The sequence below is a fragment of the Aspergillus terreus genome, genomic scaffold (genome assembly GCF_000149615.1).
Source record: "Aspergillus terreus NIH2624 scaffold_1 genomic scaffold, whole genome shotgun sequence".
NCBI classification, from domain to species: Eukaryota; Fungi; Ascomycota; class Eurotiomycetes; order Eurotiales; family Aspergillaceae; genus Aspergillus; species Aspergillus terreus.
In genome coordinates this window covers 992,550-1,017,497 of record NT_165972.1, presented here as the reverse complement: position 1 = coordinate 1,017,497, position 24,948 = coordinate 992,550, and the positions used below count along the sequence as shown (strand labels likewise).

At 56.9% G+C, this 24,948-nt stretch overlaps 11 protein-coding genes across 11 annotated transcripts; 5 read left to right on the top strand and 6 right to left on the bottom strand.

Annotated features, from left to right (window-relative positions):
- Positions 1–447: 447 nt before the first annotated feature.
- On the bottom strand, positions 448–1,296 carry ATEG_00358 (uncharacterized protein; the record flags this gene model as incomplete). The annotated part of the gene is made up of 3 exons (XM_001210444.1): positions 448–462; positions 566–805; positions 856–1,296. The coding sequence occupies 3 exons, from the start codon at positions 1,294–1,296 to the stop codon at positions 448–450; spliced, it is 696 nt and encodes a 231-aa protein (XP_001210444.1).
- Positions 1,297–1,945: 649 nt separating this feature from the next.
- On the bottom strand, positions 1,946–3,544 carry ATEG_00357 (sugar porter family MFS transporter; the record flags this gene model as incomplete). The annotated part of the gene is made up of 2 exons (XM_001210443.1): positions 1,946–3,368; positions 3,429–3,544. The coding sequence occupies 2 exons, from the start codon at positions 3,542–3,544 to the stop codon at positions 1,946–1,948; spliced, it is 1,539 nt and encodes a 512-aa protein (XP_001210443.1).
- Positions 3,545–4,732: 1,188 nt separating this feature from the next.
- Positions 4,733–5,346, top strand: ATEG_00356 (putative cytosolic Cu/Zn superoxide dismutase; the record flags this gene model as incomplete). Its single annotated transcript, XM_001210442.1, has 2 exons — positions 4,733–4,961; positions 5,015–5,346. 2 exons carry the CDS (start codon positions 4,733–4,735, stop codon positions 5,344–5,346), a joined length of 561 nt encoding a protein of 186 aa, XP_001210442.1.
- Positions 5,347–5,681: 335 nt separating this feature from the next.
- Positions 5,682–8,475, bottom strand: ATEG_00355 (putative quinate pathway repressor protein QutR; the record flags this gene model as incomplete). The annotated part of the gene is made up of 2 exons (XM_001210441.1): positions 5,682–5,936; positions 5,989–8,475. The coding sequence occupies 2 exons, from the start codon at positions 8,473–8,475 to the stop codon at positions 5,682–5,684; spliced, it is 2,742 nt and encodes a 913-aa protein (XP_001210441.1).
- Positions 8,476–9,325: 850 nt separating this feature from the next.
- On the top strand, positions 9,326–12,058 carry ATEG_00354 (putative C6 transcription factor QutA; the record flags this gene model as incomplete). The annotated part of the gene is made up of 2 exons (XM_001210440.1): positions 9,326–11,832; positions 11,884–12,058. The coding sequence occupies 2 exons, from the start codon at positions 9,326–9,328 to the stop codon at positions 12,056–12,058; spliced, it is 2,682 nt and encodes an 893-aa protein (XP_001210440.1).
- Positions 12,059–12,228: 170 nt separating this feature from the next.
- ATEG_00353 (type II 3-dehydroquinate dehydratase) lies at positions 12,229–12,687 on the bottom strand (the record flags this gene model as incomplete). Its single annotated transcript, XM_001210439.1, has 1 exon — positions 12,229–12,687. One exon carries the CDS (start codon positions 12,685–12,687, stop codon positions 12,229–12,231), a length of 459 nt encoding a protein of 152 aa, XP_001210439.1.
- Positions 12,688–13,736: 1,049 nt separating this feature from the next.
- On the bottom strand, positions 13,737–15,557 carry ATEG_00352 (amidase; the record flags this gene model as incomplete). The annotated part of the gene is made up of 5 exons (XM_001210438.1): positions 13,737–13,904; positions 13,958–14,754; positions 14,807–14,908; positions 14,956–15,359; positions 15,457–15,557. The coding sequence occupies 5 exons, from the start codon at positions 15,555–15,557 to the stop codon at positions 13,737–13,739; spliced, it is 1,572 nt and encodes a 523-aa protein (XP_001210438.1).
- A 460-nt stretch (positions 15,558–16,017) lies between these two features.
- Positions 16,018–16,415, top strand: ATEG_00351 (protein qutG; the record flags this gene model as incomplete). The annotated part of the gene is made up of 2 exons (XM_001210437.1): positions 16,018–16,060; positions 16,204–16,415. 2 exons carry the CDS (start codon positions 16,018–16,020, stop codon positions 16,413–16,415), a joined length of 255 nt encoding a protein of 84 aa, XP_001210437.1.
- A 772-nt stretch (positions 16,416–17,187) lies between these two features.
- Positions 17,188–18,606, bottom strand: ATEG_00350 (shikimate dehydrogenase family protein; the record flags this gene model as incomplete). Its single annotated transcript, XM_001210436.1, has 4 exons — positions 17,188–17,265; positions 17,373–17,481; positions 17,545–17,855; positions 18,013–18,606. 4 exons carry the CDS (start codon positions 18,604–18,606, stop codon positions 17,188–17,190), a joined length of 1,092 nt encoding a protein of 363 aa, XP_001210436.1.
- Positions 18,607–19,445: 839 nt separating this feature from the next.
- On the top strand, positions 19,446–21,196 carry ATEG_00349 (sugar porter family MFS transporter; the record flags this gene model as incomplete). Its single annotated transcript, XM_001210435.1, has 3 exons — positions 19,446–19,982; positions 20,040–20,756; positions 20,813–21,196. The coding sequence occupies 3 exons, from the start codon at positions 19,446–19,448 to the stop codon at positions 21,194–21,196; spliced, it is 1,638 nt and encodes a 545-aa protein (XP_001210435.1).
- Positions 21,197–23,005: 1,809 nt separating this feature from the next.
- ATEG_00348 (sugar phosphate isomerase/epimerase family protein) lies at positions 23,006–24,191 on the top strand (the record flags this gene model as incomplete). Its single annotated transcript, XM_001210434.1, has 2 exons — positions 23,006–24,090; positions 24,161–24,191. 2 exons carry the CDS (start codon positions 23,006–23,008, stop codon positions 24,189–24,191), a joined length of 1,116 nt encoding a protein of 371 aa, XP_001210434.1.
- Between the last annotated feature and the right edge of the window lie 757 nt (positions 24,192–24,948).

The window sequence follows — 24,948 nt, the reverse complement described above, 5'->3', positions numbered from 1 at the left end:
CATTACCCTCGAACAGCCGTCGTGCGGTCCGAAACACTGCCACCCGGTCAACATCAACCTCGCCCGTCAAGTCCATTCTCAGAACTGTCTCGGCATGGATGACACCAGCTGGATGGCGTATACCCACAGCCAGCGGGCTGGCAACCTGGTGGTTTCCAATCGACATGCCATGCTTTGGCATGCAATCGCTTTTCTTCGCATGGGCCAGATCCCAGGCAATGGTGCCGTGGATGACGGTCGCCGCTCCGAGACACACCGCGCCCGTCAGCTGCAGACTCGCATGCGGCTTCCCCATGGTAAACGCGCGCACTTCGATGTCGACGTCCTCTGCATCACCCGTCGGGGACGATAAGAGCGCAATTTTCGGGGTCCCGCGGACCTGGCTGGCAGCCTGCACATCCGCCGCAAGTCCAAACCGCACCGCGCCATGCCTCCGGATGTCCTCGATTAGCGCCAGGAAGCCTTGATTAGCAGACTCTGCTAGGGCGGGGATACTCTTCACGGGTAAAGATGCTGCGTCGACCAACACAAATGGATTCGCCGCATCAACGAGACTGACACGCACGTCAAACGCTCCATGCCCCCGAGACGTCACCGCCAGCGTCTCCTGGCGCAATCCGCTGGGAAACATGCACCCCGTCATGCTGCCTCCGGGATTGAGGAAGGCAACTCTGACTGGACTGGCCATGCCGTCCACGCCTGGGATGGCATACTCGCCGTCCTCGCGGAACGAACCGTCCACTGCAACTTGTACCGTTTCGACAAGATGCTGTTTGGTGTTGGTATTGTAGATTCTGATATCAATCTGGAACAATTAGCGTCGTCTCACATCGAAAGGAAAACAGATGTACGAACCTCCTTCTTCCCCTCCGGCGCACGCACAAGGCCCTCATCAAGCGCGAACGGCCCAATCCCCGAGGCAATATTGCCACAGTTCCCTGTCATATCGATCCGCGGCTGGTCTGGAGCCACCTGCACAAACGTATACTCGACGTCGACGCCTGGGCGACTGGACCGTTCCACGACAGCTACCTTGGACGTTGTCGAAGATGCACCGCCGACCCCGTTGATCTGCCGAGAGCCTTCCTTCGTGGAGCCCATTGCGGACAGTAAGATTGGTTCCCAGTCCGCGGGCGAGGGCGGGAGATGGTGTCGGTGGATGAAAAGGCCCTTGGACGTGCCGGCGCGCATCCATACCGCTGGGATGGACTTGCGCACTGATGCTTTTTGGGTCCATTGGATTGTCTGGACGACGGGGATGGATTCGGTCTGGGTGATTGAGTAGGTCTGTGACATGGTGCTTAGATTACTGAAATCGCTATGTGAATGGAGTCCTGCATACGGCTCGTGGCGGTATACTATATTCGCTTTTATATACTATATCATTTGCTATTTGGTTACCATACATAGTCCCGGCAATCCGTCCATGCGATAGACGCAATTAGTTCCCCAAGAACCATTCCACGGCATTTTGTGGTCCGTTGTTCGTCAGAGAACGATCAACCTCTACGTCGTATACTACACTGAAGTGGTTAGGGCTTTGTCGACTTCCGCGGCACGTCCAGTTCCGTGCTGCGCGGATCCACCAGGCGAAGGATTCGATAAGTGGAACTCACCACCCGATATATTATTATTATTAAGGTAATTAGTGCTAAGGCTATGGGCTTTTCCGTCTTGTGGACAGCTTTCATGTGCTTAGATTGCATGCATAGTGCCGCGCATCGTGCATAATCTCCATTGCTGCAGGACCTCACTACCTGCTTCGGCCAGCGCGTACACTTCTAGTGACCTCCTATTCCCTTCTTGCCTAATAGATTATGTTCTTCAATAACAGTTGGATTCGTAACTTTAATGTCATGTCTGTAAATGAACCACACGAACTATATACCCGCCCGACGCACAAGAACTATATACAAGTCTTCCTACATACAGCCAATCGAAGCAATCAAGCATACTCCTTCTGCTCGATATCCGGCTTCTCCGTTCTCTGCACATCCGCGTCCATCACATCGCCCTGCGGCAGCTTCCTGGCCATAGCCACAATATGCCACGGGGTCGGCGCATCGCGGAACACCCCGTTCAAGGCCTCGAGGTTGCGATTCATGGTCTCGGGGTAAAAAAAGTACACAGTGATGGGAATGCAGGCGGAAATCACAGCGTAGACGATATAGTAGCGCCAGCCGATGGTGTTGAGCGCGACGGGGGTGATCATCACCACGATAAAATTCCACAGCCACTTGTTCGCCGTCGACGCCGACGACATGATAACCCGCAGCCGCATAGGCGCGACCTCCGTGCAGTAGAGGAAGTTGGCGCCGGAGAAGCCGATCGGATAGAACATGTTGAACAGCCAGATAAACACGACCGACACGATGGACAGGTCGCGGCGCCCGTCGCCGAAGCTGGTCGTGATGGCCAGCACCGTCATGCAGAGACACATGCCGGCGCCGCTGAAGATGAACACCTTGCGGCGGCCGAGGCGGTCGATTGCAAAGAACGGAATAAAGTTACAGACGAACTTCCAAGTCAGCGCGCTGGCGCCAAGAATCCGCGCGAGCTCGCCGTCCAGTCCGAGGCTCTCCTCGAAGATGTGGTCGATGTAGGTGGAGATAAGATTGCCGCCACACATTTGCTGGAAGAACTGGATGACGAGGCAGAGAGCGAACCGGTACAGCAGGCGCTCCTCGTCGTTGCCCAGGAAGAGCTCGCGGAGCGTGAGGCTCTTCGACTGCGCTGTGAGTTCCAGCGACGACTCGATACTGGCGATCTCGGTCTGCACCGCTTCGTCGGCTACAGAAAGCCCTTTATACGCGGCCAGACTGCGCGCTGCCTCCTCCCTCTTCGACACCATCACGAGCCAGCGTGGAGACTCGGGCAGGAGGAACACGGACCCGAGGACGGTCAGGGGAAACAGGAACGCCAATGCCAGAGGTACACGCCATTGTATGTAGCCAGTCGTCTTGCTGAAGCCGTAGTCGATCCAGTTGGTGAGCACAAAGCCGAGCACCATGCAGATGCCGTCGACGACGACGTGTTGGCCGCGGTGTTTTGCGGACGAACACTCGGCCTGCCACACGGGGACGGTGGCACTCAGCTGGCCGATGCCGATGCCGAGGATGACGCGCCCGACGGTGAACTGGCTGATGTCGTAGGCGGAAGTTTGCAGCAGCTCGCCGATGATGGCGATGAGCGCTGCGAGGAAGATGGTCTTGCGGCGGCCGAGCCGGTCACCGTAGAAGGCACACGAGAGCGCCCCCACGAGAGCGCCCAGTTGCAGAGACGCGATGACGGCGCCCTGCCGGGTCGAGTTTGTCGTCTTTACTGCACCCTCGGTATTGACGGTGTCAATTTCCGGAAAGACGGTGACCCTGGCTGGGGGTCAGTTTCGTCCCATGGGTGTGGCGCCATTGTCTGGGGAGGTAACTTACCATGATTGCAGACTGGTGAGCGGCGACACGCCTGCCTGATTGTATCCATAGGTGATAAAAGCTGGCGCTACGGCGAGAAGCACCTGCGCGAGGCGAAGGGGCCTTCCGTGGAGCATGGTGGTGTCGGCGATGGATGCAGACAAGGGCGATGTCAGTCTGACACTGGATGCAGGAGCGTCTGTTTATATCTTTCTCCCAGCTTGTGGGAAAGTCTGGGGACCCCACAATATGTCTCCATCATAGTCCAGAGATGGAAATGAGAGACGCTGTCTCTGTACCCCAGAACGAGTCAATCGCCGGGGAGAGAATGGCCTCATGGACGTGGGGCGATGGATCCTCCGCGGAAGGAGAATTCCCGTGGCCTCGATGACGGGCTGTTAGCTGCCGCAGAGATCGAGGTTCCATTCAGAGAAGACGGCTAGAAGAGGAGTTTCTACTTGCGATTACTATTACGAAAGCTATGCTGTTGTAAGTCGGACGGAAATGGGACGAGATTAGTATTGCGCTCTGTTGAAGAAGTGTCTCTAGGAACCATAGTATTGTACTGCATCACGGATTGAGCTTCGAAAGCTCATTCAGAGACAGCATTTTTCATCCTATTTTTTGATACTGCAGACCAAGCCTCGGTCCAATGCTTGTACATAACACTGCCTATAGGGTGTCTATATACAGCCGCTAAAGTCTTAGCTTTGCTTGGAGATCACCTGTAACTTGTTGTTGATCTGCTCCCACATGGCAACGTATTGCTGCAAGGAGGTGTGCCTCCTGAATCTAGACTGTAATTGCTGAGCTGGATAGTTCTTGGGCAGTAATCTTAACCCGAGAAAGGGATATCCAGGAGAGAACGGAAGAGGACGTGGCCGGCGATGACATCCAGACGCAGAGATGGACCATGTCGTGAGCTTGTACACGTTCTCTTTTGCACGCCTCAGCACCCACCTCACATCGGAGACATCATTTGCGAGAGCCGGATTCCCGCAGCGAGGCAGAGCGCCACACTCGACTATTGCATCCCTGTGTAACTGCAAACACGAAGGCCCGTATCCCCAGAGTGACGATCCCCCTTCTCTCCAATGGGGAGACTGATCCCATGCAGCAAACAGTGCTTTCCATCCTGTCATCATGCTGTTAGCCTCGTTGCTATGTGAAAACTGGCGAACACGCGCATTCTTTCTGGAAGCCACAGGATACCTAAGCGATGCCCAGCCCCTTGTTTCTCTCCAGTCGATATTGTTCATATAAAACCCTCTGGGCCATCCCTTCTTTCACTCGCTCACCCAGACTCAGTCAAAGTCAATTTCTTGATGTTGTCGAGATCAATTCTCACCGGCCTCTTCGGCCTCGCTCTCTGCGCCAACGCGCAGACTGAGGCCCCCATCGTGACCGACAACTGTCCCACGGATCTGTACCACTCCCAGCTGCAGATCAAGCACAACAGCACTGTCAGAGGGTATATCGAAGCCTGGACCGACAGCCCTATAGGCATGGACTTCCGGGTCGTCCTGAAGGGCATCGAAGGCCACGAATCTCTGCGTATGTTATCTCCTCCCACCCAAGACCGTGACGAAAAACTGACCATAACAAAGTATACCACATCCACGAACACCCGGTCCCCGAAGATGGCAACTGCTACGCGACGGGCGCCCATCTCGACCCCTACGGTCGCGGCGAAAACCCTCCCTGCGACATCGGAAACCCGGCGACGTGCCAGGTCGGTGACCTGAGCGGGAAGCATGGCCCGGCTTTTGCACCCGACGACACCCAGTTCATAGCCGAGTTCCGGGACTACTTCCTGTCCAATGTGCCAGGAAGCCCGGCCTACTTTGGAGATCGCTCGTGGGTGGTGCATGCGCCCGATAAGACGAGACTCAACTGTGGGAACTTTAAGAAGATCGTCCCTGGAGATGATGGGAAATGATGGATTAAGTGGTTGATAATGTTATCGGTACGAAGAGCTTAATATGAATGACATCAGTTTTATGTTGTTTCGTGGTCGTCCCGCGTAACTGTATACATGCGTCGTGAAGAAGGGCGGGCCCATCGTCAAGCGAATGGCTCGACAAACCTCGCTCTCGTTCTCGCTAGAGCAATCGCCTCCAAAGGAGTGTGCTCGGCTTCATGCACTGTCGCAGAGTCTCAAACTCTCGACCCATAACGTGCATATTTGGAAGGACGCATTTCTGTCCTAGGACGGGTAATGACCCTTGCTGGGATAGTAGAGGTGCGCTGTATTACTTCATGATCCAATGCACATCACGTAGGTTGTCCATCCATGTTGTCAAGCCGCGTCTGAATAGAACTCGGATCGTACTGTCCTTCCTCTCCTCTATACTCCTCCAGAACGATGGTCCGCATCAGCCGCCGCGGAGCACGACGACCAGTGAAGAGCTCAAACTGCGCAAATCCTTGCTCTGGAAGGACATCCAGACCGTCCAGGGCGACCCAGCCACGGTGGGAAAGGGCACGGATTTGCTTCATCAATGGGGTGTTCAGCGGTTTGTAAGCCAGCTGTGCCATGTTAGTACTATGAACACGGAAAGCCAGACAGATGGATACTTACATCGACGACGACGCCACCCGTGGGACTTTCCAACCATTGAATTGGTATCTCAAAGTTCGGTGCTGGTTCATTCCCAATGCTGTGCGCCGGGATACCAGAGCAGATAACGGTCGGTTGTTTGTAATTAGTAGGCCAAGGGTCGTGCAGCGACTTAAGCGTGTGTACAGTGGGTCGTGAATCGGATCCGTTTTGTCTGGGAGGATACAGGTTCTGTCGGTTGTAATGATGGGCGAGCTTTTCGGAGTTGGCCAGAGTGCGGTTCCAGACAAAGATGTTTTGCACACCAAGATGGATCATCGAGTAGATAGCAGCACGAGCCATACCACCAGCTCCGATCACCAGCCCAGTGGACGAGGGGCGGATGGCGTTTGCTGGAGACAAGCCTCGCCGGAAGCAATTGCAGATGCCGATCCAGTCGGTGTTGTCGCCGTGAAGGGCCTTGATCGGACCCGCGCGGCTCTTTTCCATGTACAACGAATCCTCAGCGTTCAGCGCATGCTGTTCCAAGTTGCGAATGGGTATTAGAGTGTTGACTGCGCCAATTGCTCGTGCATGCGGGGACATGGAATGAAGAAGGGGAATGGATTCTGTCTTGTATGGCAGACTGACACTGGTCCCTCCAAAGTAAGGATTTTCCACAAGCTCATTGAGCCCTCGCAGGGAAGGTGACTGGTGGATGCTGTATACGTGCGGCATGCCACAGACTTTAAACGCCGCGTTATGCATGGCCGGTGACAAACTGTACGTCACGTTCGCACCGAAGACGAAAAATTGCATGGGGTCGAGCGCGAATGATGAGTAGAGAGCTTCCTGCGCTTCCCGTAGTGTGATAGATGGTAACCCTTTTGCCTGAGCCTCAGATCTAAGTGGCGGGGGAATGACCGGTGTCATGATTGGGTTGAAACAGCCGGACAACCGGCCCAAAGGCCCGGAATTGTAGGCGATGAGGGGGACCTCCGTTCCGTGGATAGTTTTGACATGGTGACGGAAGCGCTGTACGGCGAAATTGTCCTCTATGGTGACTGCCGGTTGGATCAACCGCACCATGTCACACCCGAGTTTTCGACCACGTTCGTACATGGCAAGATATTTGGGATCGTCCCAGCCTGCTGGGAAAGGTTGCGGGTTCGCATAGTGGCCGATAACTTTGCTCGAACCTTTCAAGCTGATGACCTGTAACAGGAGGCTGTCATCATAGGATAGGTCGACTGTCAGGAAATCCGGCGCCAGGCGAAGTCCATGTTGCACCAGGTTCAAATACGCGGTTTCTGGGCGACGAGGTGGGTGATGGTGTAATGGACTTGAATCATCTGGACCAGCATTACTCTCCACATGGAATATCAAAGGCACCACGATGTTTCGTCTGATGGTGGCCACCGCCTCACTGATGCGGTTGGCAAGGTTGGGGTCGATCCCTAAATGGGACGACGCAGTGTCATGGACATCAATCTTTAGTTGGAAGGCATCTGCGGTGGATTCCAGGTCCTCAATATCCATGTCCTGCTCGAATAGGGAAGAGATAGGTACATCGACTGCATAAGTAAATGTGCGGGACTCGATTGGCTGCGTGGACAAGGGAAATGATGTTTGTTGATTTTTCAGGTCAGTGGCGTCTCCAGTTGCAAAGGCGATGAACCGGAGGAAGTCGCGCTGCAAGCGCTTAAGGGTGAGGAATGGAGTCGATGTTTGAAACCGCTGGTCAAGCTCTAGTTCTGGGTGCGAGCCATGCTGGCTGTCTTTTCCATCTCCACCACCCTTCTCCGATACATTGAAGAACTCTAGGTTGGAACACGCACGGTAGATGGGACCAGATGCCTCAAGGAACCGGCGTACCTTATCGGTGTCCCATGCTTTAAGGTACGACTGTATACTGTCCGCGTCCCGAATGATGTGGATGACCGGGTGGGTTTTGGCATATTCCCGTAGAAGCATCTGGACATTGCGTTCGGTGGATGCAGGTCCACACACGATGACACAGCCTTCTGAATGTTCGTTCAAAATGGACTCCATGACTTTCGTCTCTTGTTGCCGATAGTCTGATAAGCTGGAGTCTTTCTTGAAGGCCGCACGCGTCCGGCCGGTGACCTGCTGGAAGTAACGATCGGCATCAATCAACCGTCTTCCAGAGGTCCCAGCCAGTATGACGGCCAGACTGGACTTTCCGGTGCCACGGATTCCCAAAAGCACGATCGACGCATTGGGTGCGAATTTCCTCTGGGCTTGAAATGGACCGTCGAAACACGCGGGGGAGGCCCGGTTGGAGTTGAACTCTCGCAGTGACGGAGGTAAACGTCCCTCTCCTAGAATATCGGAGTGATCTGTGGAGGGACGCGACACATCGGTGGCCCAGGGCGAATCTGAGGAGTGATGGGGACTTTGAATATAAGCATGGCTGGGAGTCCCGTATGACGGCCGCCGGCTCGGTTGGTCCTGGAGGCCTTCGAGCTCGTCCAATTTGCGTTTTGGCGGTCTGACGAGAACCGACATTGCGCTAGAAGTGGCCATTTAAATTATGGGCGCTGGAAGGGGAGTTATCTTGATGGGGTGTTTGCCTGCTATCCCATGCTGGTGAATGAGGGGGGAAGTCGGAGCTGCGACAGAGAGCGAAGCATTCGGACTGGACGCAGCTGGGACCAACTCCCACGACTCCTTGATAGAAGACACACGAAGACACCTGAAGATAGAGACTGAAGTGGATATGCGTCAGAGGGGAAAATGTGGAGGACAGAGAGCAAAGGGTTGGCGGTGGGAACCGAACGGGAAAAATCGTGGGGAAGCGAGATGCCTGAGGCCGCTGCGACGGACAAATGCTCATCCGTGCATTTGCAAACTGACTTTTGGCTCCCCGCGGGGAAATTTTCCCTCTCAGCATCATCTCCACCACTGCAGGTCAACTGTGAAAATGATCCTGTCTGCTTCGATGGTCGCTTCGGTCGATTCACTCGAGTTCAAATACTAGGACCTTATCCATCTACAATCGGTCCGATCGCGCTGTCTCAAGCCCGGCTAAGCAATCCTCGGTTCCCCATATTTCGCTTGTTTCGTTTCTCCGCTTCTCCCAATATCCGTCCACCACCATCGACCACATCCTCTCCCCCATTCGGTCTGGCCTGGTTCGGCCCTCAATCCTAGCTCATTTTGGCTGAGAATTAGTCTGCATATTGCAGAGATCGCCTGTACTCTACTGCATCTTCTCCCAGCCTGGTGGGGCGCGGTCGAGGCGCAATCTCATGTGCAATTCGCCGTCGGCAAAGCGTTCCTCTCGGCTGCACACAATCCATCTGAAGATGCACAGGCGTCCAGATCATTCTATTCGACCGTTCGATAGACGACGATCATGAGTAGCGATACCCGCCCAGCCCCGGCGGCTACCAACCGATCGAAACGCCGTTTGATCGACCCTGAAGACGATGCCCGTCAGCACCCGGCTACGGAAGACTCGTCTGCGAACCCCAAGCGACAGCGTGTTTCCCGGGCCTGCGACAGCTGTCGCTCCAAGAAGGACAAGTGCGATGGTGTCCAGCCGGTGTGTTCCACCTGCGCGTCGCTCTCCCGGCCCTGCACCTACAAAGCCAACCCTAAAAAACGAGGCCTTCCCACGGGATACATTCGCACAATTGAGTTACTATGGGGCCTCGTGTTTTGCAAAATACAGGGGAGTGAAGAGGTGGTGCGGGCTCTGTTAAAACAAGCCAATATGCCGAGTCACTTGGCAACAATGGGTAAGGAGGCCGAAGGATCCGACACCCTGTTGTCCTCGTGGAAGAACAGCGTTGTCCTACGAGATATTGAGAAAATGCTGCTCTTCCTGGAGCAACCAGAAGAAGAACAGAACCGCGCCGCCGAAAACGAGTCTCCTGCAGACGCGGAAGGCAGTAGTGTTCTCTCAGCTGATACGCTGGAGTGGCACATGCCTGAATCCACGGCCGATGGACGAGAACATTCGACGGCCTCTGGGTTCTCTCCGGTGAAAACACCGTCTGCAGCGTCAACTGCAAGACACCATGCCCCACGTCCAATGCGAGATTCGGCAATTCAGACAACACTTGTTGATGCGATACCCCCTTTACTCCCTCCCTCCGCACAGACGACCGAAACCCACTTCAAACTTCCGGCAAACACATGGCCCTTACTTGACATATATTTCTCCTACACGCAATGCTGGTTTCCCATCCTCGAGAAGCATGATATTCTACGTACCGCTTTTCGCCTCTCAGAAGACGATACCGCGATCTCACCACTGTCAGCTGGATCTGGCGATTATGCAGCCTTGTGGGCGATTTTGACTTTGGCTTCCTTCCAGGAGGCATCAATAGCTATAATTCGCCAGCTTCCACGCACAGCTGGTGATCACTCAAACCCTAACCAGTTATATACAACTACGATAAAGCTCATCCCGACGGAGGACGGTGTCTACGAAATGGGCCACGTCCAAGCCCTTCTGATCCTGTCGCTTGTCAAGATCGGCCAGCAGGACTGGCCCGCAGCATGGCGACTGGTCGGCCGAGCCATTCGGATCTTCCAGTGTCTGGGATTGGACCTATCATCCCCAGCGACATCGAATGGGGGTGGGACTGGACCCGGCCGAACAAAGCATGCTTTTCTGGGCTGTTTTGTGCTGGAAACTTTGGTTGCGGTGCGTACTGGCCATCTCCCGTCTCTGCGGAAAGAATGTCTGTCCGAGGTCGGTGCGATTAACGAGGATGGCCTGGAAGAATGGCATCCTTGGGAGGACCAGACTGGTCTTCGCGCAGTTGAACAAGGGCGCGGTTCTTTCCACCGTGGACCACTCCACGCGCTGAGTACATTCAACCGGTTGGTGTCATTGATGTGCATCATAAACGACTTTTGCTGTTTGACGTGGAACTCCATCACGACACCACAGTTAGGGTCGCTTCAACGCCAGCTCCAACTCTGGGTCACAGCGTTACCGAAAAGCTACCGAATAGACCTTCAAGGAAACATGAACAAACCAGCGTCGCCGCACATTTTCGGGCTAGAAATGATGTATGAGAGCGCCGTGGTCATCTTGAGCCGAGAGATCGCAGCGAGGAACGAAGGGGAAAGCGGCATCGCCCACAAACAGGGCATGATCGAAGGCTCCAAGAGGTTACTCATGCTGGTACAAAGATATATGGAGACGTACAGTCTGTCGGCAACGTGTCCGACCTTTGGGGCTCTCCTCACACTTGCGATACAAACAAGAGAAAGCATCTCCGACGTCGAGCCTGGACTCAAGCAGAAGCTGCAGTCTTTTTCTTCCCATCTTAGTACCGTCTGGTCTACACAGGAGAATCTTGGTGGGGATTTGAGCTCTGAAGGGCCGATTCCTCGTGCATCCGCTCCTCCGGCGCCTCGCCCGAGCCTGTCCACATTCGACTCACCCGCGAGCTCATTTCTTCCATCCGCGTCTAGTAGAGAAGGGGCTATGCGACGAACAAGCGCACTGGATGAAGGGCGGTCCGGCTTTCCGGCACCGGATTCCTTCTTGTCCAATCCATGGATGAGATCAGCTCCTAGCATGGATGATAATGCTGGCCTATCCTTACCTACCCCTACCCCGTCCATCAATATCAGCCGCACAACCGATGCATCGCGAACGCCACACCGACATCGACCTTCTCTCTCCGCTACAAAACCGATGAACGCACCTCCCATGATTCCCGACTTAACATCACCCTTTCCTCCCACCGCACCTCATTACCAGACTCCTTACAACGACCCGAATCTAAACCTGGGGTCATTCGTTGACATGGACGCTTACGGCCCTCTACATCGGCCGCGAATCGCACCAGACCTGGACGCCCTGTTTGACGAGCTGGCGTCATTAGACGGCACCGAGAAGTGAGTTTACTGAAACGAATAGTGACGCTGACTGCTGACGATTACCTCCAGGGCCGACAACCAACCCGAGTTTATGCAAAACTTGGGCTTCGTCCCGGACGCCGGCATCCCCGAGCTATATTCCTACGCGAGCCAGGTGGAGCCGTTCCTGCTGGCGCAGACACAACCGCTCCCGCATGAAGCGGGTGGAGCACAAGAGGGCGACAGTCAGTCGACGAGACGATGACGTCTGATCCCAGCGTTCCCTTCGACTGTAGATATTACCACATATATTTGATCCACTAGGACATGTATTTTACTTCAAACCATACCGCTATGGTCTATCCAACTATGTACAAGCAGAAACGAAATACACTCATACATACACAATACACAACGAAGATAAGACCAACCCAATCACAGATTCGCCTTTTCCAACTCCTTAAAATTCACCGCCACATGCTCCACCGCAACCCGGTACCCATACACCCCCAATCCGACAATGATCCCCGCCGCCTTATCGCTGAAATAGCTATGGTGCCGCCAGGGCTCGCGCGCATGCACATTGCTCACATGCAGCTCGATGAACGGGATGCCGACGCCGAGGAGGGCGTCGCGGATGGCGACGGAGGTGTGCGTGTATGCGCCCGGGTTGATGACGATGCCGTCGACGCGGCCGCGGGCAGCCTGGATGCGGTCGACGATGGCGCCCTCGTGGTTAGACTGGAATGACTCGAGCGTGGCGCCGAGCGACTCGGCGTGCGCCTTGCTGGCGGCCTCGACGTCGGCTAGGGTCGTGCTGCCGTAGATGTGCGGCTCGCGGGTGCCCAGGAGATTGAGGTTGGGGCCGTTGATGAGGAGGATGGATTTGGGCATGGTGGCGTCGGGATTCTTTCGACGTGGAAGGGAGGTATTAGGTTGAGGGTATGATAGAGACGTTGATGCGGGGAGTGAATATATTCTGATGGCATTATTCCGCATTAGGTGTGCGGAGTAGCATATGCCCCTCTACGATCCTGTGGGGGGATTTCCGACCCCGGGTAAACGGTCTCCCGGCTGAGTGCTTTCCCGGTATGACAGCAGGCAGGCATAATGCTTAACGTAGGTGACATTAGAATAGTAATGAAATTTTATTGAAAGGAATCATCTGCTGAGGTATGGATCTATGTATAATACTGCCCTATACATTTATGTATATACAGTCCCGCGAAGTCAAGCCTCCCTCCACAAATGCCCCAAGAACATAGCAGCCTCCTCCGCAACCGAAAGCCCCTTCCACTGCACCACCAAATGTAGCGTCGCGTCGATCGCAGCCGACGGACCGCTAATGGTAATCACTCGTACCCCAGCGCCGTTTTACCCAGCATCCACATATAACGGAGCCTCGTCTGAGACACGGCACAACAACCGTGCCAACTCTCTGTCTTCCACTCCGCAGCGACTGAGCACAGATATGTCGCAGTGTGCCCAGCACCAGCCGATGCATCGTGGCGGACAGCCCGTCCAGCGCCCCGGCAGCGCCGAGAAGGTATGATCCGAGTGCGCCCCCGAGAATCGCGCGTTCGCTGTGACCTTCTCTTGGAGGCGTGTGCGCAAAATCCCGGATGAGCTAGCTCTCCTGAGACGTTGTGAGATTGTCGCTGGCCGCGACGGCCACGCTGCAGCCGATGTTGAAGAATACTTCGGCCGGTCCTGTGGTCTCCAGCGCGTTGAAGTTGGGATAGATGAGTGCCAGGGCCGTCTGGCGGGCTGGAGGGGGGTGTGTAGTTGCTGTTGCTGTTGCCATTGGAAAGGTAAGCCAGTAATGTGAGCTGTCTATGCTATACTTTTTGTTCATAATGGCATTCTACGGCGGTTGTGGCGGTCATGGTGTAGGTGATTTAGGGTTCCGTGAGGTCATCTCTTGTCACTCTAATTGACATGGACTATATCTCCGACCGCCAGCCTCCCTCGGCCTCAAAGAGTCTTCCCACCGCCGTGCCCACACGGAGAAGATGCCGGTCGCGGTACCGCGGTGCCACCAAAGACAGACCGATGGGCAGGCCATTGGCGCCCTTGAAGCCAGGGATGTTGATAACGGGGGTGTGCAACGCCTACAGTGGATGAGTTTGTGTCTGTACGATGCACCACGCTACCAGGAACTTACCGTCCACATTCCATTAAACACTGCACTTCCCGTACTTTCAATCCCCACGGGGGCCTCATCCGGCACGCTCGGGGCAAGAATAGCAGCGTATCGCGAGGCAATCTCGTCGATCTTCGGCCGCAGCATGGCGATCCCATCGAACGCCTTCAGCCGCTCCGCACGACTATGCCGATCCCGGTTCTCGGCAAGCCCAACGAGGTAGTCGTGCAAGCGGCCACGATCCGCCTGGTACTCCGGCAGAAAGGCCACCTGCCCGTCGGCAGCCATGACAACGCCATGCCAGTGCGGCAGCTGCGCAAACTCCTCCGGCAACTCGAGCTCCTCGACCTCGGCGCCCTGCGCACGCAACAACCGCGTCGCAGTCTCCATGGCTGCAATTGTTCCGGGCCCGGCCTTATCCCAGACGGGCGTCTTGACGACGGCGAACCGCGCACCCTGCAGTTGGAAGCTGTGATCACTTTCGTCATCGTCATCCAGCGCAAATACATCAGCGAGAAGGGACAGATCCTCGACGCAACGGGCATACAGCCCGACCGTGTCCAGAATCGGCGAGTAAATCTTCTGCCCCTCGCGGTTGATGGCATTCCACGTCGGCTTCAGGGCGTAGACGCCGTTGAACGAGCCCGGGCGGATGATGCTCCCACCCGTCTGCGTGCCCAGAGCCAGTGGAACTTGTAGGTCGGCGACGGCGGCGCCGGAACCGGACGACGAGCCGCCGGGGGTGCGGCTGGGATCGTGCGGGTTGCGTGTTTGCGGGCCTTTGACGGTGGCAGCGAACTCGGTTGTTGTTGTTTTGCCTGCGCAGAGTGGTGTTAGCGTCGCTTGTGTGCAGGCGACTCTGAGGCTTACCAAGGATGAGGGCCCCTGCCTGTCGTAGGATGATGACCGATGCTGCGTCTACTTGGGCGTGGCTGTCCGCGTAGATGGGCGAGTTGTGCTGTGTTGGCATGTCTGGTTTGTCTTAGCGTGGATGGAGCTCGCAAGAGCAGGCGCAGTACCTTTGGTATAGATCACGTCTTTGACGCCCACGGCGACTCCATGCAGAGGTCCTCGTTGCTCTGGGGGGATCCGATCGAGACGGCGAGCTTGTTCGAGCACGAGATCGCGATTCAGATACGCCCAGGCTCTTGTATGGTCGTCGCGGGCGTCGATACGGGCCAGCAGAGCACGGGCATATTCCTCGACGGTGAGCTGGTTGGAGCGGATCTGCTGGAGGGCCTGGAAGGCGGTTAGACGGTAGAGCTCCATCGTATGCTTTGGTGTGGTGGATTGTAGATGGACCGCAGGTGGTGTATAAAGGAGGGAGGGGTTACTCCAAGTGATGTTCTCCAACTGTCCTCCGATAGCAGCAATTAGGGCGGACAGGTTGGAGAAGGGATCGCTGCAATCTCCATCTGGCAGACTGTATCAAATAATACAAGCACATCCATAGGCAACTCAGGCTCACAGAAATGGACTAAACATCTCCATGAACCGATATAGTAGTACTCCGTACATACCCCAGATCTGGCCCGTTAGGGTGAACCCTAACGGGCTGAACGCTTTCCCGGCATACCGAACTGCCCACGGCAACCCGAGATTCGAAGGGGGAGGACTCCATGAATAAGATTAATATGAGAAATTTTTGGTCTAGACTGAAGAAGTTATCTAGTCGACTAGAAGTTGATAGCTCCGGTGCATAGTTATGAAGAGAGTTGTATGGAGTATGGAGTACGGAGTATGGTGGCGGAATGCGCGGTGGCAACTCGGATACGATGCAGAAGAGTTGCTTCCAATATGATTGCCAGGTTCTAATAAGTGATTCTATAGTAATTTCTAATGGAGATAGTATTATGATCAGTGTCAGTGTAAAGCAGGTCCAGTCAGGTTACTGTTGTATACTCTGTTCTTCAGAGTCATAGTCATAGTCATTAATAGTCACACTTGTCGCTCTATAGAATCGGTCAAACCACCACATAGAACTACCAACCCTACATCCAATACAAACAGTTTGTGAACAAAGAAAGTCCTATACTACTGTCGATGCCAAACAAAGTGTTGACAGCGTTAGAGAGCCCACCATGTCGCCCATCACCCCCCATCAGCGTACTAATCCACTGCCCGGTGGAGCCAACCGCTATCTTTTTCTCGGCTACCCGCGGCCGCCTAAGGACGCTTCTTCTCTTCCCCTCACACACTCTCTCCTCACTATCCAGGATCATACTCAGTCTAACATCCGGGATCCTCAGAACAACTACAAATGGCAGTCCCCGAACTCACCCAGCAACAGCTGGACGAGATCTACGCCTTCGCCGTCGATCTCGGCCGCAAGGCCGGCCAGTTACTGCTCGAGAGCATCGAGAAGCGCATGGACGGCGAGCAGAGCCGCGAGGCCGACGAGAAGGAGAATGCCGTTGATATTGTTACGCAGACAGATGAGGGTGCGTTTCGACTTCACTTGAAATGCGATCACGGCTAAATCCAGCAGACGTGGAAACGTTCATCAAAACCGCCATCCAACGCCAATACCCCTCGCACAAGTATGCCTCCCCATGCCACCCTCGACCAACACTAACCCTCCAGATTCCTCGGCGAAGAAACCTACGCCAAAGGCCAGTCGCGCGACTACCTGATCGACGAGAATCCCACCTGGTGCATCGACCCGTTAGACGGTACCCCTCCTACACGATCCCATACGCTACGAAAACCACTAACAACCCACAGGAACAGTCAACTTCACCCACATCTTCCCCATGTTCTGCGTCTCCATCGGCTTCCTCGTCAACCACCGCCCCGTGATCGGGGGTGATCTACGCCCCCTTCCAAGACCAGCTGTTCTCCAGCTGCGTCAACCGCGGCGCCTGGCTAAACGAGACACGGAGGCTGCCGCTGCTGCGCAACCCTGTGCCGCCGATGCCCGCCACCGCGCCCAGCAAGTGCATCTTCGCGTGCGAGTGGGGTAAGGATCGTCGCGATATCCCCGACGGCAACATGCACCGCAAGATCGAGAGCTTTGTTAATCTCGCCGCGGAGGTAGGCGGCCGCGGTGGCAAGGGCGGTATGGTGCATGGGGTGCGGAGTCTGGGCAGTGCGACGCTGGACCTGGCGTACACGGCTATGGGGTCGTTTGATATCTGGTGGGAGGGCGGTTGTTGGGAGTGGTATGTTTCTGTGTTTTTTGTGTCGGGGTTGGGGCTAACGGGGGTAGGGACGTGGCGGCGGGCATTGCCATTCTGCTGGAGGCTGGTGGGCTAGTGACGACCGCCAACCCACCCGAGAATCCAGACACGGCTCCCATTGAGGATGTGCGGCTGGGTAGTAGGTTGTACCTGGCGATTCGGTAGGTACTTCCCTATACTTCCTGCTGTACAGGCTAACGAGACAGTCCGGCGGGCCCGTCGGCGACCGAAACCGGGCGACAGTCGCAGGAGCGCACGGTGCGCGAGGTCTGGCGCCGGGTGCGCCAGCTGGAGTATACGCGGCCGGGGGCATAGATCAGTAGATACCATGATTTACGCATAGACGAGTTGAATAGGACATGAAATCTATAAGCTATGCTTAGGGTATGCTCTATCGTACATGACATGACACAAAATAAAGAAGGTTACATCTTCGGCTTGGTCTGGGACCGCTCGGCAATGGCGTTGTTGACAACCTCCTTGACGCGGTCGACCACGCCCGGCACGGCGACCACGTCCTGGCCGGTCCAGAGCCGCGCCTGCTCCAGACCCTGCCAGATGAGGGCCTCGGAGCCCAGGATGACCTTCCAGCCGGCGGAGGACGCCATGTCGGCGATTTCCGTCCAGGGCACGGGGTGGTAGCACATTTCCAGAATGACGCCCTGGGGGCTCCGCCGCGCCGGCTCGCACCCCAAGAAAAGTCCGCAGGACGTCGCGGGCGCGGACCTCCTTCGGGCGTTCTTGGGCGGGTAGTTTCGGGGATGCCGGAGACGATGGCGGCCCGGGCGCTCGAGCGTGGCCGCGACGGCGGGATCATCCACATGGACAAGAGGGGCGAGGTGGGCCCGAGTCCGCCGGCGGGTTGCGCTGGGCGTCCTCGGCCAGGATGGCGTCGACCTCGGCGCGGTCGCGGTTGACGATGTAGATGCGGCTGGCGCCGAGCCACTTGCGCAGGACGTAGATGGCGGTGCGGGCGGTGCCGCCGCCGCCGACGATGAGGGCAGGGCGGCCGCGGAAGGCGGCCGGGTTGGGGGAGTTTTGCAGCAGGGCCTCGCGGATGCCGATGCAGTCGGTATTGGTGCCGACATAGCGGCCGGCGGGGTCGCGGAAGATGGTGTTGCAGGCGCCAGCCTGGCGGGCGTCCTCGGTCAGGTCGTCGAGGTGCGGCATAATGGCGACCTTCCACGGCATGGTCACGGACGAGCCGACGAACTTGGGGTTAGCGCGGATGGAGGCCAGGAACTTGTCGATGGGCGGCGAGCGCGTGTAGGGCGGCGGGTAGGTGGCGGAGGTGCCGCAGACGCTGGACAGCGGGATCTGCGTCCAGTTGAGACCGAGGGCATTGTAGACGGTCTGGTGAAGGGGCGGCGAGAGAGAGTTCAGCAGGGGGTGGCCGTACAGGTAGGCGACGCCGTCGAGATGGTCGGGGATGAGGATGGGCTCTTCGGGGGGTGAGCCGGAGGAGGCGGATGTGGTGGGAGGAGCAGCCATTGTGAGTGTGTCAGGGAGAGGTTTGTAGATGTATGGCGATTAGAAGGTCAAGATCGTAGCATATATGTACAGTATAGGTCAGAGTGCAATACGGGGACAATGGATGTGCAGTGGTGCAGAGTTAGGGTTGGCGGAAGAATGCTTTGGAAACATTCTGCCGGCGGGGTCTCGGCTCCACACCCACGGCTCGCCTCGTGTACGCTTTCCCGGGGGAATCCTCAGCCGGAACTCTCGCTTGCAGATTTGCCTCGTGAACCCCATGGGGATGCTGTCTCGGGGGGATCTTCTCCAGATTGAATCCCCATACGGTCTCCATCCCTTTCTCCATGCTCCATTCTCCATCTGGATTTCATGCACCCCATATCCCAAACCCCCGTCATACTCATATCTACAGAGTACTCGTACGGAGTACTTCCGGCCAAAGGCTTTCCCCAGCCATTCCCTCGAGTCTTGGTCTCCCCACAATTGCCCAAGCGAACCGTCTGGTTCTCCACCCACGGGCAAATTTCTGCTGCGGCATCGGAGCGGTCTGGTACTTGGTACTCTACTGCTGTTAAGCATAATCCTCTCCTCGTATAGCGGGATTCCCCCGTCGCCTCCACGACGGCGCAAAGTCTCTTCTTTTCTTGGCCTGAAATCGTTTTGCCGGCCAAAACTCTAAGAAGATTCTTCCATTCTTAATCGCTTTCCTCTCCGCAGTTCGATTCCCCGGATCCAGGGTCGCTGGGTGACTAGTCCGTCGACTATTTAATCTAGGGCTGTTCGTCCTTCCTTCGTCTCTCTACCTTCTCCCCATATCCTCTCCACACTCTATCCCCTATACTAGACAGCTACACAGCATGTCCATCCTCTCGCTGGTAGAGGACAGGCCGACGCCCAAGGAGGTCTACAACTGGCGCATCTACCTCCTGGCCGCCGTCGCCTCTTTCACCTCATGTATGATCGGTTATGACAGTGCTTTCATCGGCACCACCATCTCTCTGCAGTCTTTCAAAGATGAATTCAACTGGGACGCCATGTCCACCGACAAGCAGAACCTGATCAGCGCCAACATCGTCTCGCTCTACCAGGCCGGCGCCTTTTTCGGCGCCTTCTTCGCCTACCCCATGGGGCATTTCTGGGGCCGCCGATGGGGCCTGTTCGTCGCCGCCCTGGTCTTCACCCTCGGTGCCGGGCTGATGCTCGGGGCCAACGGCGACCGCGGTCTAGGCTTGATCTACGGCGGTCGTGTGCTGGCGGGTCTGGGGGTGGGTGCTGGGTCCAACATCACCCCCATCTATATCTCCGAACTGGCGCCCCCGGCTATCCGTGGCCGACTGGTCGGTGTCTACGAGTTGGGCTGGCAGATTGGCGGTCTTGTCGGTTTCTGGATCTGCGTACGTCCCCTTCCTCTGATGATCTGCACGTGCAGACGACTAATATCTACGCTATAGTTCGGTGTTGATGACACCCTCGCCCCCAGCCACAAGCAATGGATCATCCCCTTTGCCGTGCAGCTGATCCCCTCGGGTCTGCTCCTGCTGGGTATTCTGTTCGTGCGCGAATCCCCTCGCTGGCTGTTCCTGCGCGGTCGCCGCGAGCAGGCCATCCAGAATCTCTGCTGGATCCGACAGCTCCCCGTCGACCACATCTACATGATCGAGGAGATTGGCGCGATCGACCAGTCGCTGGAGCAGCAGCGCTCGACCATCGGCCTGGGCTTCACCAAGCCGTTCCTGGCTGTCTGGTCCAACAAGCGCATCATGTACCGCCTGTTCCTGGGCAGCATGCTGTTCCTGTGGCAGAACGGCTCCGGCATCAACGCCATCAACTACTACAGCCCGACGGTCTTCAAGAGTATCGGCCTGCGCGGTGCCAACACCTCGCTGCTGACCACCGGCATCTTCGGCGTCGTCAAGACCGTTGTCACCTTCGTCTGGCTGCTGTGGCTGATCGACCGCCTCGGTCGGCGTCTGCTGCTGATGATCGGTGCCGCTGGTGGTTCCGTCTGTCTCTGGATTGTCGGCGCATACATCAAGGTCGCCAAGCCCACTGAGCGTGATCCCGACGCGCCCCTTGACGGCGGCGGCATCGCCGCCATGTTCTTCTTCTACCTCTGGACGGTGTTTTACACCCCGTCCTGGAACGGTACCCCCTGGGTCATGAACTCGGTATGTCCCCGCGCCCCCGCGCCCCTCTCGTTGTGCGACAAACTGACAGACAATAGGAAATGTTCGATCCGAACGTCCGTTCCCTGGCGCAGGCCTGCGCCGCCGGTTCCAACTGGCTGTGGAACTTTCTCATCTCGCGCTTCACGCCGCAGATGTTCGCCAAGATGGAGTACGGCGTGTACTTTTTCTTCGCGTCGCTGATGATCCTGTCCATCGTGTTCGTCTTCTTCCTGATCCCCGAGACCAAGGGTATCCCGCTGGAGAGCATGGACGGGCTGTTCGAGTACAAGCCCATCTGGCGGGCGCACGCCAAGGTGCTGGCGCAGCTGCGCGAGGACGAGGAGCGCTTCCGCACGGACATCGAGGAGTCGGGCTACACCAAGAGCGATGCGCAGCAGGTGGAGAGGGTGGAGCAGGCGGAGAGTGTGCCCAAGGCGTAGTGATTGTCTTTTTATCTTGTACTGGTATCTGGATTTGTGAGCACGCACAGAATCTATCTTTCTATACTTTGTCAGGTCACTGGTATTCACCTGTATTCATCTCATACCTATGCATACCTCGTAACACACGCTCTCAAAGACTCGCCTCCAGATCCGCATCCAAATCCACCGTCGTGCCCGTCTCCAGCGCCTTCCGCGCCGCCTGACACACCACCAGCGCGCGCAGCCCGTCCTCGCCCGAACAGCGGGGCGCCGCGCGGCCGCGCACGACATCCACAAAATGCGCCAGCTGCAGATCAAACGGCGTCGCATCGACCACCTCAAACCTCTCCACCGTGAGCGGCTGCGTCCAGCTCTTCTCGGGCCGCCCATCGTAGCTCCAGCGCGTCATATCCGGCACGCTCAGCGACGCATCCGACCCGAAGATGCGGTAAAAGTCGCCCGCGGCGCCCACCGCGGGGATCATGGGGTTCTCGCCGGTGCCGGCCTCGAAGCTGTGCGGGGAGGGCGTGGCGTCGCAGACGAGGAACGTGCCGACGACGCCGGACGCAAAGCGCAGGGTCAGCGCGGCGCCCTCCTCGGCCTCGTGCGGCGGGTTGGCGCGCTGCGGCGTCGTGCGCTCGGCGTGGATGCGCACGATCGGCCCGAACAGGTAGTGCAGCAGGTCGATGTCGTGGACGAGGTTGATGGCGAAGACGCCGCCCGAGGCGCGGGCGCGCCGCCAGTCGCCCGGCGGCGAGAAGTAGGCGTCGGGTTTGTGCAGCGTCCACAGGCCGTTGATGGCGATGATGCGGCCCAGGCGGCCGGCGTCGACGATCTCTTTCGTCTTGAGGAGGTACGGGTTGAAGCGGCGGTGGTGGCCGACTAGGAGCGTGGGTTTGTTGGGGTGCGTGCTGTGCTGGTGCGCGGCGAGGGCGAGGAGACTCCGGCCCGTTTCCAGGCTGTCGCTGATGGGCTTCTCGACCAGGACGTGCACGCCGGCTGTCAGCAGCTCCTTGCTGATCGGGACGTGCGTGTGGTTGGGCGTGCAGACGATGGCGGCGTCTGGTGCCGGCATCGCCTGCAGCATGGCCTCGACCGTGGGATAGTAGCTCGTGTCGAGCTTTTGGGCTGTGGCGGCGGCGCTGGGGAACGGGTCGATCAGGGCGACCAGCTCGGTGTCTGGGTTCGCGCGCACGGATTGCGCATGACGAGGGCCGATGAGGCCGGCGCCGATAACCACAACTCGGAGGGGCATAGTCTTGGAAGTGTGGAAGTGTGATGTATGAATGTGAATGTATGAATGTGAACGTATGAATGTGTGGATGTGAATGTGAATGGGAAAGTAACAGTTAAATTCCGGATAATTCAGGAGAGCAATTGCAGAATGCTTTTCCGAGTGGATACAGATCACTTTGTATTGCATACTTATACGGAGTCCTCCAGAGTACAGTGTACATTAAGCAGGCCTACGGGTAAACGGTCGGGGCAAAGCGCTTAGCCGCAGCAGCCCTAAATGGTACTCGCAATGTGCTCAGCGTCTGCAGACATCAGGTTGAGCGCATTCCCATCATTCACTGTAGGTTATTAAATTCACTAAAGCACTCATGTTCTGTAGATAATATTCTTCATAAGGAACCGGCCCTGCCAAGTCTCTCACCGTTTCTTACTCTATCTCTGTTTGTCAACGCCACCTCCATACCTCTTCTTACATATCACATCCGGAGTCCTTTTGTTGATTGATCCCCTATAATACGGACTACATCCTCTACTATCCCTCTCTATCCTCTATCCTCCATCCTCCATTCTCCATCTCCACCCTCTATCACAATGCCAAACCGTCTGGGCATCGCCTCCATGTCGCTGGGCCGTCCTGGCATCCACGACCTCCCCAGCAAGCTGCACCAGGCCGCCCTGCACGGCTACGAGGGCATCGAGCTCTTCTTCGACGACCTAGACCATCTGGCCCAGACGCTCTACGACGGCGACCACCGCGCCGCCGCCCACCACGTCCGCCAGCTCTGCATCTCGCTCGGCCTCACCATCATCTGTCTGCAGCCGTTCGGCTTCTACGAGGGCCTGCTCGACCGCGCCCAGCACGACCGCCTCGTCACCGATAAGCTGCCGCAGTGGTTCGAGCTGGCCCGCCTCCTCGACACCGACCTCATCCAGATCCCCTCCAACTTCCTGCCCGCCGACCCCGTCACCGGCGCCGCCCGCACCTCCGGCGACCGCGCCCTCATCGTCGCCGACTTGCAGCGCGTCGCCGACCGCGGCCTCCAGTGCAACCCGCCCATCCGCTTCGTCTACGAGGCCCTCTGCTGGGGTAACCACGTCGACACCTGGGAAGCCTCCTGGGAGATCGTCCAGCAAGTCGACCGCCCCAATTTCGGCCTCTGTCTCGACACGTTTAACCTGGCCGGCCGCGTGTACGCGGACCCGGCTGCCACCTCGGGGACCACCCCCAACGCGGCGGCCGACCTCGCCGCCTCGCTGGCCACCCTCCGCGCCACCGTCGACCCGGCCAAGGTCTTCTACGTGCAGGTCGTCGACGGCGAGCGCCTCGCCGCCCCGCTGGACGAGAACCACCCCTTCCATGTGCACGGCCAGCCGCCGCGCATGAGCTGGTCGCGCAATGCCCGCCTGTTCGCTTTCGAAGAGGACCGCGGCGGCTACCTCCCGGTGCTGGAGACCGCCAGGGCGTTCTTTGACACCGGCTTCGAGGGCTGGGTCTCGCTCGAGCTGTTCTCGCGCACCCTCGCCGACCCCGACCCGGCGACGCCCCAGCGCCATGCCCAGCGCGGGTATGAGTCGTGGAAGAAGCTGGTCGCGGCGCTGGGGTTGAATACGTCGGAGCGGTCTGGTGCGAAAGAGTTTGAGAGTACTAGTGCGGCTTTGTCGGTGCAGCATCGGTTGTAAGTATAGGCGTTGGTGAGGTTTTTGGGCTAGATTGGGTTCATAGATTAATGTGTGTTATTGTTATAGCATGTTGTCTTTGTCTGTTACGAATGCATGAGCGGCTATCTGTATTGCTAAAGCTGATTGTAGCATGCTTTGAGTATGGTTTTCATCCTGTAGTTTGTAGTTTGATGGATATATATTAGTGTCACGGTAACTGTAGGTCAACATTCCCAGGTGACCCTTTTAATTGCAACTCGGGTCTAGAGCATGTTACACAGTCCATATGGATGAACGTACATTGCTATAAATTATCTCTTTGTTGACGAACTAGGGCGTTGGTGCAGGCGACCACGCCATCCCTCTCTATGTATACGCGGCAGATGACGCACGCAGTCTAATTCAAGCCACCAGGTTTCCGCAGATTTTAAAAGCCCTTTGCGATGACCACCGGTAATGGCACGCTGAAAATGGCAGCAGGTCAGATTCTACTGTAAGCACGTCGACCAGGGCTTCCACATGGCATGTGACGGTTTTTGGATGGTGTGTGCTGATTATGTCCAGGGTAGATTTTGGCGGTGCCTCATGCCATGGCCTGTCCACCTTCCTGGCCGAGTCGCCGGAACGGCGCGAGCTGCAAGATGAAGCCCGCTGTGCCCACGTACGTTCAGGTATGTAGCCAGAAAGTTCCCTATATCCCAACGGGTGGATGGAAGGTCAGATCAACCTCTCCCCCTCAATCTCATCCACCAGCTTTTCGACCTCCTGCTCCCAGAGACGGGAGAACACCCTTCCTTGGGATCGAACATCATCCCTTCCTTCGTAGAGTGGACGTGGAATCACGGGGAACATCTAACTTCGTAAAATGTGCTAAC